The following is a 14,182-nucleotide window of genomic DNA, read 5'->3' as shown; positions in this document are numbered from 1 at the left end:
CAAAAATGGGAAAAAGGGATTTTGGATGGATAGACATAGACAGAGGGTAAACAATGTGAGGGTAATGGACATAGAAGGGTAAGCTTGAAGATACTGAGGGATCAGAAATACTGACAGAATTTAAGAATTCATGAGATAAACATAAACCTCTTAGTCGAAGGAGAATGAGGTCATAGATTAACTATCAACTCCAGCTTATCCATTAGAAAAGGAGATGGGTAGACTAACCTAACCACTTATCTGGTACCCATTTGAGGAAACGTTTTCAGCTATGAACCATGGACAGACTAGAAATACAAACTGTCTCCATCTGCCAAAAATCAAAAATGTATAGTCTACAACCAGAAACCTAATATCCTTTCATCTCTAAACAAAAACCCAGTGGCCCATGTTTGATTATTATTTAAGTTATTCATTTATTTATGACATTTAATTTGTCAGCTCTCCCATGCTGATTATTCTCAGCCATGGCCTGCATCACTACAGCAACAACAACAACCAACAAATTAAAAACTTGCAAGGTGTGACAAAGACAGAATTTCTTTGCTTAAGAATCAGAGACAAATACAAAACTAATGGGGACAAAGGCTCAAAATTTGGGAGAGTCTTTAAATATTATTCTAACTCACAACATTAATAGAAGAACAGGTTTGGCATTTGCATACATTTTATGAACAATAAGAAGTATGAAACTTTAATATGTGACATTATTGACTAACTGTACTCTTTAACGATTTACCAGAAAATCAAAAATTGTACAAGTTGTGGGATAAAAATATGAAGAAAAATGAAGAAAAACTGAATGGCATACATTGTGAAGTTATCTAAGTATAATAGAGTGTAAGTAGAATCCCAGCATGTTATCCTGAAAACAGAATCTTCAAACTCGTATTCAGATAGTGGATTTCTAATATTACTTGTGAAGAAAACCAAACTGTTAGCCTTTTTAACTCACCATTGTACGATTTGCCAGTATGACACTGTAATCTGGCACAGGATTCTTTGCATACGCAGTAACCACAACCTGGCTGCCCGTCTGATGCCAGTCATATCGGCACGTTACAAACTTTTTATCCTAAAATGTAAACAAAAAGAATATTTTAAAAGCATACATCTATTAGAAATAAGCCATTCTCAAAGCCAGGCAAAACTTTGGGCCCAATTCCAAAAGATGTGCTCTAAGCATAGGTGATCACTTACATTGAGAGCAACTTTTTTGGAATCTGGCCACCAGTATAAGCCTGTAGGTCACTTATACCGAGAGCAAGTCTTTTGGAATCAGGGCAGACTTACACTGCGAGCAAGTCTTTTGGAATCTGTTCCTTTATATACACTACAAGATTGTTGGGTCAAGTATTATACAGTAAAAGTGGGCATTCATTCCTGTTATGTATTGTAATGTTCAATGGAGAACACAAAGAGCTAATACGATAAATTTATACTAAATAAATAGTATTTACATTTTTACAGTGCTTTCTGTACTAGTTGGCAATGCCTAGTAGCATTTAGTGTTAATTCAGATTACCTTAATTTATTTGCTCACATTAGCTGCATTTTTTTAACTTCACGTTTGTTGTCGACTAAGAAAAAGTTACTGTCCCTGCAGTGACTATTGCTTACTTCATATGAATCTATCACTGATTTGTACTACAAAATGAAAAGTTTTTCACAAGAAAATAAAGACTCTGACAGTCAATATTTATATTTGCTGTAGACCCTTGACTTATTCCCAGCCCTCCTCCCCACACTTAGATAAAATAAGCATATATGCAAAGACAATTACTTCCTTTAGTCAGATATCCCCTAAGGTAACTAAACCATGCTAGGGCTGCAGATACACAGCTCTCTAGGATTGTTGCCATGAAAGAGACAGCATAGCCCATCAGTTTATTAAACACAAAATATATTAAACACAGATGATGGTTACCTATGTATCTATGCATTTGACATCTTCATTGTGTCTCTCTGTTGCTTATTCCCACTCAAAAAAAAGACATTCCCTCTCCTTCTCACTCTTTCTCCCCCCACCTCCCAATCTTTCTCTGTCCCTTTTGAACCAACATTCTCATCATCTTTCTTCCCACCAGTATATATATATATATATATATATGGGTCTACTTTGCCCGAACTTTCATTTGCCCGACCCCATTTGACCGAAATTTAATTTGACCGACAGTTCATTTGACCGACAAGCATTATTGGCAAGAAAATGGGATATGCCCCCCTTCCCCACTGCAGTGCGACCCTGGAGTTAGAATATATAGTTGGGGGGGTGGGGGGAACAGCCCCCCACAATGGGGGGGTGTGGGGGCAAAGCCCCCCACTTAATTTCATATTATAATGTTTAGTTTTCCTTTAATATTCTTTAGTAACAGAAAAGTAAGTGGGGGGCTTCGCTCTCCACACCCCCCATTGTGGGGGGCTGTGCCCTCCACACCCCCCAACTATATATTCTAACTCCAGGGTCGCACTGCAGTGGGGAAGGGGGCATATCCCATTTTCTTGCCAATAATGCTTGTCGGTCAAATGAACTGTCGGTCAAATGAACTGTCGGTCAAATGAAATTTCGGTCAAACGGGGTCGGGCAAATGGGTGTCGGGCAAATGAAAGTTCGGGCAAACAAAGTAGACCCATATATATATATATATATATATATATATATATATATATATATATATATATATATAATGCATACATATAAAGTAAATACTCTCCTGCTTTGTGACAGTCCATTCCCTCTACCATTATCTGTAGGATATTTTTAGCTGCCGTGTCTCTTGACATCATGCCATCCTTATAAAATTCTTCTCTGAAGTACACAATTTTATGTTTCAGGGATACACATTGTAAAACCCAATACTGCAAGCCCTGACACTTCAAAAATTAAGTTGCAGTTCTTACAAAAAAACATAAATTCCATATCCTTGCTATTATACTTTTAAGTAATTTTTTGTTACTTTCCAAACTACTGTATACTCAGTTTGTTATTTCAAAATGCTTATCTTGCTCCCTTGAAATTAATTCATCTGCAGATCATTAAATACAGTAGATGCTCAAGCTACCTGCCCACTCGTCTTATATAAAGCTGATGTAGTAAGGTCATGTAAATACAAAAAAAAAACTTGTAAGTCAAAGAACTTTAAGTACAAATACAAATCTAGGAACAAAAAACAGAAGTCCAACACTGAGTAGCTTTAATATGAAACACAAAGCTTTCAAGTACAACTCTTCGTTAGTGTGTGAAATACAAAACCACAAATAGACCAATTTATACAGCACGACAGCCAATCAGCTCACACATTTAATTAACAGCATTTAAAGTGCCCTCATTTAAAATACTTCTTTAGCAGAATAAAACATATTTTCAAAAAGCATTTCTAAAAACTGTTTATAAAAGCATACGCTAACAAAAAGTGCAAGAAATAATAATCTACCCTATAAACATTACTCAATTTTCAAACCAAATCATGTCTGTCCTAAATTATTTCTGTGCTGATAACCTTCCTGTGCTGAACTCTAGTGTTAGTATTAAGCCCATTTTAAAAGACAGAAATGATTTAAACAAATTGATACACTATGTGAGAGATGTAATTATACAGTGTCACTAGAGGCAAGATTTATGACATGGCATAATGGTTAAGGTCTTTGCCTCCCTTGCACAAGGTATATGGTTTGATCCTGACCTCCAACCAATGCCTGTTTGGAGTTTGCATGTTCTCTCTGGGTCTCTGTGGAGTTCCACCCATCTCTGAAAAAAACATGCTGAGTGTTTCCATCTCAAACTCACCCAATAATGGAACTGTGGACAACAATACAGACTCTAGATGGTGCCCTTTAGAGGCAAGAGCTGAATAGACCAACTACTTTGAGCATCTACTGTGGTACTCAGTATCCTCAAGATAAGAGAGCACGAATCACAGACTGCATGCCATGGAAGGGCTAGCCACTTGATGGTGTAAAAATATGTCTCTAGGTGATCTGGTCATGTTGACTAATGTTGCCAAAATGGGCATGGACATGGGTATTTACCACTGATAAATGGGTTGGGTACCGGGCATACTCTAACCTATGCCAGAGACGTTTGCTAAATGTGAGAAAGATGTATGTGCCCCCATTGGCCAGTGTGTGATCACCATAAAGTCCATCATCCCTGGGTCATTAGGTTCCTGGCCAGCCAGTGTTCAGTTGCTCAGCTTGGGTTATCTGGGATAGCTTTGCCGAGCAAAAGCTGAATGTAAAACCAATCAACTTGCCAAACATGAACTAAGAATCACTACACTCACTGTAGGTACACTGACAGGGTGAAGCTTGGAAGTGGCTGACAGGATGGTAAGGAGGAGGCTGGACATCCTATGAGATAAGGTGGAAGGGCAGTGAAGCAGAGACACTTCGCTTGGGATCCATAGTTTTCTACTCAGGAGGAGGGCAGGCTAGAAATGGTGTGGGAATTGTAGCAAGGGAGAGGCTTCAGAAGGCAGTGAGGGATGTAATCAGAATTATTGACAGACTCATAGTGTAATAATAGAGCAGTATTCATAATCTCAGCCTATGCCCCACAGCTTGGTTGTGTTAGTGAGGTATAGTGCATTCAGACAACAGTTGTAAGACCTGCTAAACAAAGCTAGACAACATGAATTGGTGTTGATAATGGGTGACTTGAATGTACACATCATGACAGAAAAAACAGGATATATGATGACTGCCCGGGACCACATGAGTGGGGCAACAGGAATAAACAAGGAGAGGCCATTCTAGATTTCTGTCTGGCAAATGGCTTGATGGTAGCCAGCACATGGTTCAGAAAGAGAGACAGCCACAAGATTACATACAAAAGTGGCCAACGTGCAACTCAGGTAGAATTCCTCCTAGTAAGGAAAGGGCACTGGGGTAGAATCAGTGAATGTAAAGTCAGGCCACAGTATCAACCACTGATTGCCACTGTCAGCTGCAGGCATTAGTTGGAGAAGGCCCTGAGGTCAACTGAGACCAGGCTGAAGACCTGGAAGTTGACTGTAGAGAATGCACAATAGTTCAAGGAATTACTCAGGGCTAAATAGGTGGAGTTGAAGAAGAATGACAGCATCTCAAAACAGCATGTGTAAGAGCTTCAGAGCTAATATGAGGTTGAGCCATGTATGAAAATAAGATACATAAGGAAAGCTGGTGGTGGAATGCAGAAGTCCAGGAAGTCATCAGAAGAAAGGGGGAGTGCAGGAAAATGTGGGAGATAGAAAGGACAGACCAGGCTAGGAAGGAATACTGGTTGGCTAACAAAGAGGCTAAGAGAGGAGTTGCAGTAGCAAAGAACAAGGCATCAGAGGCATTCTACCAACTTGTGGAAAGCGACTCAGTGGCTTGGCAGAAAGAAACTATTAGGTTGTACGGTAAAGACAAAATCATAAAGAATATAGTCAGACACCTTTTATAAGGGATGCCAGCAACAGACTGCTCACCAGTCCACAGGACATCAAAGGCAGATGAAGTAGTACTTCCAGCAGCTTCTGACTGAAGAAAACCCCACAGAAGCTGTACTAACCAAGACACAGAAGAGGAGGAGCCCACCACAGTAGAGGTAAGAACCGCACTAAGGAAAATGAGGTCACAGCAAATATGAGCAAGATGTTGGGTGAGATGGGGAGAAATAGCTTCTGAGGATATTCATACTAGTATGGAGAGAAAGGTGTATCCAAGATGACTGGAGAATAAGCATACTAGTGCCAATGTTCAAGAAAAAAGGGGACATTCACAACTGTGGGCAGTATAGAGGCATCAGTCTCCTATCATACTGCATGGAAGTTCTGGAGAGGGTGATTGATAAACAAATATGCAGAGTGGTAGAATGTAAAATGGGAAATGAGCACTTCAGATTCAGGTCAGGATGCAGCACAACCGACCTGATGTTTGCAGTGAGACAGATACTTGAGAAGTTAGAGCCCAAGAAAGATGATTTGAGCAGTCCTGCGGTGGTTTGGAGTCCCAGAAACATTGGTAGAATTAGTGCAGGCTATGTACAAAGACCCTATGACTCACATGCAGACAGTGTTTGGTCTTACAGAGGGGTTCCCAGTGGGAGTGGGTGTACATCAGGGTTCACCTCTGTGCCTACTGCTGGTCATATTGGTAATAGACTACATTAGCAAACAGGTTGGAGAAGAAAGATAAACAAAGTTCTTGTATGGAGACAATGTGGCATTACAGGCAGACTCAGTGTAAAAAATTCAGCAATGGGTAAGGGAATGGAATGCAAAACTGAAGTCCCATGGGTTGCAACTGAGTACAGATAGAGACAGTTGTAATGGCAGCAAATGAGGAAATCAGAAGCTGAAAATTGAGAAAGAAAGGAAAACACTGTAACAGTTTAACAGCTTCACGTATCTGGAATGGGTAGTTGAGAAAGGAAATCTGAATGAGGAGGTCAAAGCCGGAATCAGAGGGGCTGCAGCCAACTGGCACAGAGTGTCAGGGATAGTGTACAATAGAAGAATGCCAAAAAAGCTTAAAAGTATGGTGTACAAAATAGTGGTGCAACCAGTACTACTGTTTGTTAAAGAAACCTGGGCATAAAAGGCAGAGCAGTTGAGGAAGTTAGAGATGATAGAGATGAAGTGACTGATATGGGTAGTAGGATACACACTGTGGGACAGACAAAGGAATAAGGACATAAGAGCAGAAGCCAAAGTAGCTCCAGTTGCAGAAAAGATCAAAGAGAACAGACTGAGGTGGTTCGGGCACATGCAGGAAAGCAGAAGACAATCTGGTGAAGAAGATTTGACACAGACAGGAAGAAGGCAAGAGGAAACAAGGGCATCCAGCAGAGAGGTCGATGGATTGTATGAGAGAAGACCTTCGACAGTCAAGTATGACTGCTGAAGAAGGTAAGAGACTGGCACTGAACAGGGAGAGAAGGCAACAAGTGGCACAATATTCTGACCCCATGTAGAAAATAGGAAAAAGGGGGCTGATGATGATGACTGGAGGCAAGATTCACACATAAAAGTGTTCAAAATAACAATCAGATTATCAGTCATTACACCCACCATGTATAGTACTGCCCCAGCACATAGGCCAACATTTATTGAGGCACTTAAAAGTAACTTTCCTAAACCCCAAAGTCCTCCCAGATTTTCAACCTACAAAAAGATCCTCAGCAACCTCAAAAACACTCCACCAAAAATAAAAACCACAACACAACACATACAGCTACATCCCTTGGAGCCTCAACTATAAAGCCCATAAGGCAAACCAACACACTACCCGATATTTAGTCATAGGAGACTGTATTATGAGACATAGGAGACTGTATTGTGAGACATACAGATGTTCCACTCACCAGGCTAAATAAGGAGAAAATCACGATCAGTTGTTTATCAGAGGCCAGGATCTGCTAAATTACACATGCACTCATATCATTACATGACAAGTGGTAGTATGACTCAGTAGTAGTCCATGTGGGTGTAAGTGACCTGACACATACCTCCTTGGACTGTATGAATATAGACATTATGGAACTCTCAGACTGTGTGTCCCAGGCTGGTATGTGCCTAGCATTGAGCAGCATTCTGCCTTCACCAAGAACGATGCCACAATATGAACAGAAGATGATAGACTTTAATAATTGGTTTAGTTTTTGATGTCATTCCAAAGATGACCTGCACCTGTCCTCTCTAGGCTTTCAAATATCCACTAAAAACTGTCCTCCTCAGATTGCATTCTTTAGGCATTGTTAAACTGACAACTCTTTCGACATAGCAAAACCAACCCAAAAGAATCTAAAGGTGTTTCTGCTCAATACCAGTAGCCTAAACAAGAAACTCCACTCCTTGCAAACTGTCATCACCCCAGAGAATGTGGATATCTTTGTAGTTGCTGAGACATGGTTTAAATCCATGTACAGCACTCGAGCAGTGAAAGGTTACAATGTATTCCACACATTTAGGTCAGCTACTGCACAGACAGTGACTAAAGCTGGAAGTGTCTCAATCTACATCAACACCAAGCTCACCTCAAGATTAGTCAAATGAGGATGACACGCTTGAGTTTCTCCATGTCCAACTTTCCACTGGTAAAGTCCCATATAATATCCTTGCAAGCTATAGATCTTCCACTATGACCCATGAAACCTATAGCTCATACTTAGACTTACTCGAGACACACACAATTCAACCCAATACCATACTCATGGGTGGCTTTAACTGCCCCATTGTAAACTGGGATTCTTACATGACCCCAAACGTACATACCCAGAGATTCCTGGACTTTGTAAATACAATCACTTTGGAACAAACATGGGAAAACACTAGACCCTCCTAGTGTAGTGTCCCCTGAGGCAAGTTCAGACAGTAAAGCTGTCTCTTTTGTAATAAAAATCAGCACCATGTTCCCAGCTAACCCTGTTACATTTATGGAGTATTCTATGGCTAATTTCATATTACTAAGTGATAATCTGCCAAAATTTCAAGCCCCCTCCCAAACTGTGAGAGCACAGCTGCCTGTGGAGAATTGTTCACAGAAACACTGTACAACCATTTTAATAAATGCATAGAGACAGCTGTGCCTACTAGGAAAAAGTCCAGAACAAATTTAAAAAACAAAGCACCTTCTATAATAAAAAGAAAAAAGTCATAGCCAATATTAGAAAGTACTGCATCCAGAAGGATAAAAACTCTCTCTCTAATCAACTAAGATGACAGATTAAGTCAACCAAAGCTGGTTCTGAGGTTAAGATAGCCTCCCAGGCCAAGGATAACCACAAATCTTTCTTTAGCTATGTCCGAAACCTCAAAGGCAGTACAAAATAGTGTTCTGAACTGATTGTAAATGGGGCCACCTATTTAGAGCCAGAAGATAATAGCGAAGCTGTTGGCTAGCAAACTCAGCTCCATTGTTACCCCTCCCAGCCCTCCCCCAAGAAACATAACCCCTCATACTATCATTAGAAAGTAGTTCCTAGATGTGCTCTCTCTGGCCAAGAACAGCACATCAGTGATCCCCAACAATATCCCAGAATGTCTTTTAAATAACCAGAAACATGACTTCTTGGGACCATTGGAATCACTATTTAACCATAGCCTCCAGACAGGATTTGTGCCACATAAATGAAGCACTGCACCAGTCATCACTCTGCACAAGGCTGGACCATCAACATACTTTGGGAACTACAGACCGATAAGTCTGACTAGTCTCATATGCAAAGCCGTGAAAATAATTATCATGGAAATGATTATTGTTGAAATAGGAAACCTCCAAACACTGGATCCAATCCAGTCTTTGTTCTGTCAAGGGCAGATCATGCCTCCTCAACCTGGTGATGACCAATGCAATGAACAAGGGCAAACTAGTGCATACCATCTACCTTGACCTGGCCAAGCCTTTTCATGCAATACCCCCTCAGGCATTGTAGACAAACTCATGGAATTAGGCATAAACCCTTATGTTACCTGCTAGATAGCCAGATGACTCTCAGGACCTAGGAAGTTAGGATGAAGGAGACCACATCCACAAAGAGGCCAGTCACTAGTGGAGTTCTTCAGTTCTCCGTGCTGGGGTTGTTCTTTTTTGGCATCTGCTTCTCTGACATCTATGCCAATATAAAGGGCCTCTGGCTGACCAAGTTTGCTGATAACTACAAACTGGGAGCATTCATAGAATCCCCCAAGGCACTAACATCCTACAGGATGCACACAAATGACTGGTGACAATGCTTTGGTTTAAAACTCATTGCCAGGAAGTGCATAATAGTACCCTTTGGGAAGACAGCCACCCCAGCAAACTACCTCGTTGATAACACACCCCTAAGAGTAGACCAGGTCTATGTTTATTCATCAAACAGTAAGTTCATCGAACTCTATTCATTGACATAACTTTAATCGAAAGGCCAAACCATTGTAAAACTATACATCCAAAGATGATAGTTGGCCAGCATCAAGGAAGATGAACAGAGAACAGAGACCCTGCCCTTTCACCACTGTAGTGCAATCGCAGAACATGTAGGAGACCCCCATACACCCCCCACAATGATTTGGCCTTTCAATTAAAGTTAGGTTGGATGTTTAGTGTTCGACGAACAGTCGTTCGATGAATGTGCTGTTCAACAAGTAAACATAGACCGGAGTAGACCCAGTAATCAGGGATTTGGGGAACTACATAGACAGCAACCTGGTCTTCAACCAACATGTGTCTAAGGTAATAAGGAAATCTTTCTATGTTGCTCAGCTTATAAGCAAAGGCATTTCATCTCATTCCAAGGAAGTGATCATCACACAGGACTCTGCCCTCAGTGGACCCATCATTGAGTAAACTCCTCCTTTGGTGTAGATGCATGCAATAACTGGTATGCCCACAGGGGTTCCTCACAAAAAGAATACAGGGTATTAACATGTCATATGCAGATCACCTCAATGCCCTATCCCTATAATCTGTATCCTAGAGACTGTTGAGAAGCAGTCTATGCCTGACATACAAAGCATCCTTGGATCACGTTCTGCTAGACCTTTTGCATATCTGCAAAATGAGTATCATCAGAACTACTCAAAGGACTTAAACCTTGCTTGCAGCATAGAAAGGACATGTTGGAGAGACAAGTGTATATCTTAGAGTATCCCCCTTCTCTGGAATAGGCTTCCCATCCATGTGAACAGAAGTCTTTCATAATCCTATTCAAGCATAACTTGAACCAGTGGATGCTTACTCGAACATTCACCTCTGGACAGGAGGGGTGACTGATTTGAAACTGGTGTTAATGGAATCTACAAATGTTTATGGCAAATTAATATCTTGATAGGATAGTAGTGAACAAAATGAAATGAAGAAGAAAGTGTTTTCTAAATGTGATGTATTCAAGGATGGCTATTATGCAGGACATCCTTCTTGTTATAAGAAATGTGGATGTTCAAAGCATTTAAGTGTAAAGTGTCATACTGATAAATTTGCTTATTGCTTATGGCACAATCACAGCCAGAAAGACTGCAGTTATACATTATGTCTGCAGAGGGAGCCGAGAAGTGGAGATAGTCAGTGAAATTACATAACCATCAGACAACAGAGCTCTTCAGTGTTAATGGATTGTGCAAATGACCCTAGACCATCTAATGTATCTCAGCAAGCACACAGAAGTTGCACAACCTTCAACGAAGGAACGCCCATTCACGCATGTTGCCACACAGAAGACGGTCTAACTGAGAATCGAACAGGCAATGTCTAACTGTGAGGCGACAACGCTACCGCAGCACCACCACCGCAGCATAGGAATAGTTGCACATAATAGTTATAAGGATTAGACTTCTGGCAGAGACAAGTGAAGAAATAGGTAAAAAAGATGAGAGTGCAAATTGAAAAGTGAATACAATGAGAATAAAGGACAAGAAAGTTAAAGCACAGACAAAATGTGTTTGATCAATATGGATAAATGCAATGAAAAGGACAGGTTCAAGTATGTGTAATAAAACCATGAAATATTGCTACGGTCATAAGTGAATATAGAATTATAAAAGCTGATTTCACCTAAAAAGGATAAAAATTAAAATAAAAACTTTTTGTAGGGGGCACAAGTCACATCCTACAGTGATGGTGATGGCCTATCACACCACTATTACCTATATGGTCTCAATCCCAGATTGCTTCACCTCAGACAAAGGAAATATCCCATAAAGTGAGATATGTTTTCATACTCATACATTCAGCTATCTGTGTGGTGATGTTTTGTGGTTTCAGTATGTCAAGGTGAACCAGTGGAATATGAATATTATTCAACCTTGCCTAAGGTTACAGGACATGTTGGGGTTTCTTGTGAATCTTAACAGTGAAGCTTACATCTCTGAGCATAAACTCGAAATAGATGTAATGAATTTTGTAACAATAAGGCAATTTATGTGGAAATTATTTCCTTCAAGAAAATAGGGGAAGACAAAGACTTTCAGAAATTATTAAGCCATTCTTAGTTATACTAATATATGTAGAATGTTGGAATTTTAGTACTGGCATGTGAACAAAAGGGAAGAAAGCTGGAAGTAGAGACAGATTAAGAAAATTAGAAATGGTGATCTTGGTAGATTAAAGAAAGGTAAATTGGTATATGAATACAGAGGTGATAAAAATGCCCAATACTGACTGTGTTTTGTAAGGTAATGGATTTATATGTAATTATTTTGAGGAAAATGGTAAAGTTCAGGGCTCATGTCATGTAATAAGGGATTAATGATTGTTTAGGGATTGAGGTCTGAAAGGAGCTTTTAGCTGTAAAATGAAAGTCAGTGCTTGATAATGTTTGGAAGTTGTAGAGAAAAACAGAGTTAACTAACAGAAATGATTATAGGGGAAGATGACACTAATGAGAGGGAATGTGTCAGTGTTGAAAAAAATATTATCAGAAGTATTGTAAAGAATATGATTCATGGAAATGGGGGACAGTGAAGGAAAATAATGAAATAAAAGAATAAATCAGAAAGAAGTTTCTAGCATGACATGTATCTTGTGCAAGGGAATTAAACAGTCATACTATGGGACAAGACAGTTTGCAAGATATGAACATAAACATGTTAAAGAATTGTGAGAATGTTTTTATACTGAAAAATCTAAAACAGGAAACAAAGCAAATAGATTTTAGGAAACAATCTATGTATCAAGAATTGTTTCATACATATAGCAGTGGTCAGTTAATAACAATACTGTTAACACGATGGGCTCCAAATATAACAACAGTAGATTGAGACTGTCTTTCTACTAGGGGAAGAAGAAACACTTTACTCTCAGAGTTAAAATTAAATAAAGTAACACAGGAAGGGATTTATTGTGAATGACAGTTACAAATGAGGAGGGAAAGATGAGCATTAAAAACAGATTAGTTCTGTATATTTATTTGTTTTTTTTTTTTTTTTTTTTTTTTTTTTGTTAGTGTTGGTCTGGAAGTTGATTTGGGCATAGACCATTTACAGCAAAGGGCCACAGAGAAAAGCTAAAGAAACATACACATGATAATCAATGGCATGGCATATAATAATATAATAAAATGATATGCACAGACAGTATAAAGGAAAAAACTAGCAAAACTTTAGAATTATATTCAGTTTCCAGAACATTTTCAGAATGAAAATATTAGGTTTAAAAAAATAAAAATGAAAAATTACATAAATAAAATGATGTCTATATAGAATCGGAACTACAGACAGGCATACAAGCCAGAAGATCAAGAAAAATGAGGTACTGGTCCTTATGTTTAATGTCAAACACCTGGTATATAGAATAAGAAAAGAAAGATGAAAGAGATGAAAGCAAAATTAAACATTTTCAAAAAATAAACATGTGGAATCAGTGAAGGGTTTCTGTGGCCTTTCTTTGGCTATTTTAATAATTTAATGTTAATACTGAAAAAGAACAGCCTTGAGAAGGCAATAAAAGACAGACTGGGGGAGCTGTCCATCCAATTATTAGGCTACCTTAAAGGTAGCAAGGGTATTACTTTGCTCATAGCCGGCCTTAGGCATAGGCCAACTAGGCGGCCGCCTAGGGTGCCGCTCTAGCAGGGGTGCTTTTCCAGTATTTGTATGGTGTAGGTAGACCATGATGGGGGCACTGGGTGGTGTGGTGGGTGGCGCACTGGAGCCCTTTTGCCTAGAGCACCAGTTAACCTAAGGCCGCTCCTGACTTTGCTTGATATGTAGTAGACATTTGTTCCAGAGGTGGAGGATACAGTGGGATGTGACTATTATGCCAACATGTCTTTTTTTGTCTGTTGATGAAGGTTTAGATCATTTACCTGGTGTTGGAGAAGTTGCTTGTTCTGAGAAGGAAAAGTAGGTTGAGGAGGGTAGGGCCTTCATTATTTGGGAGCAAGAAACAGATTATCATGGAAGAATGTATATTATACAGTGACTGGCCATTTGCATTCAAAAACATGCACGCTGATTGGTCAGCCCAACCAACATGCCCATTATAAAAACCAGCATATACCAACAGAAAAAAGTACAGTCACCGGAACCTTTCTTCTATTAATATAAGCTACTGGTTGAGAAATACAAAATCTGAAATCTGGAAGTTTAGAGGTACAAGAGAGATAGAGCAGAAATACAAGGAATACCAGGTACATTATGCAAAACTAAAGAAATGTACCTTATTTTCATTGTACTTCTGCCCCGTCTCTCTCATACCTTCAAACTGTCTGGATTACAAACTTTTTTTTTAAATAAAT

The 14,182-nt window shown here is 39.5% G+C and overlaps 1 protein-coding gene across 1 annotated transcript in view; it reads right to left on the bottom strand.

Moving 5' to 3' along the window:
• The window catches only part of LOC122789417 (cysteine and histidine-rich domain-containing protein 1-like), a 338,356-nt gene that overhangs the window by 116,113 nt on the left and 208,061 nt on the right, over positions 1-14,182 (bottom strand). Inside the window, exon 9 of the mRNA XM_044056856.1 lies at positions 956-1,075. Coding sequence (XP_043912791.1) covers positions 956-1,075 — 120 coding nt within the window. The remainder of the gene's footprint in view (positions 1-955; positions 1,076-14,182) is intronic.

Source organism: Protopterus annectens, chromosome 14.part0 (genome assembly GCF_019279795.1).
Source record: "Protopterus annectens isolate FY-2018-M chromosome 14.part0, PAN1.0, whole genome shotgun sequence".
NCBI lineage: Eukaryota > Metazoa > Chordata > Ceratodontiformes > Protopteridae > Protopterus > Protopterus annectens.
Note: the sequence above shows the minus strand (reverse complement) of the source record. Positions and strands in the feature narration are given on the sequence as shown.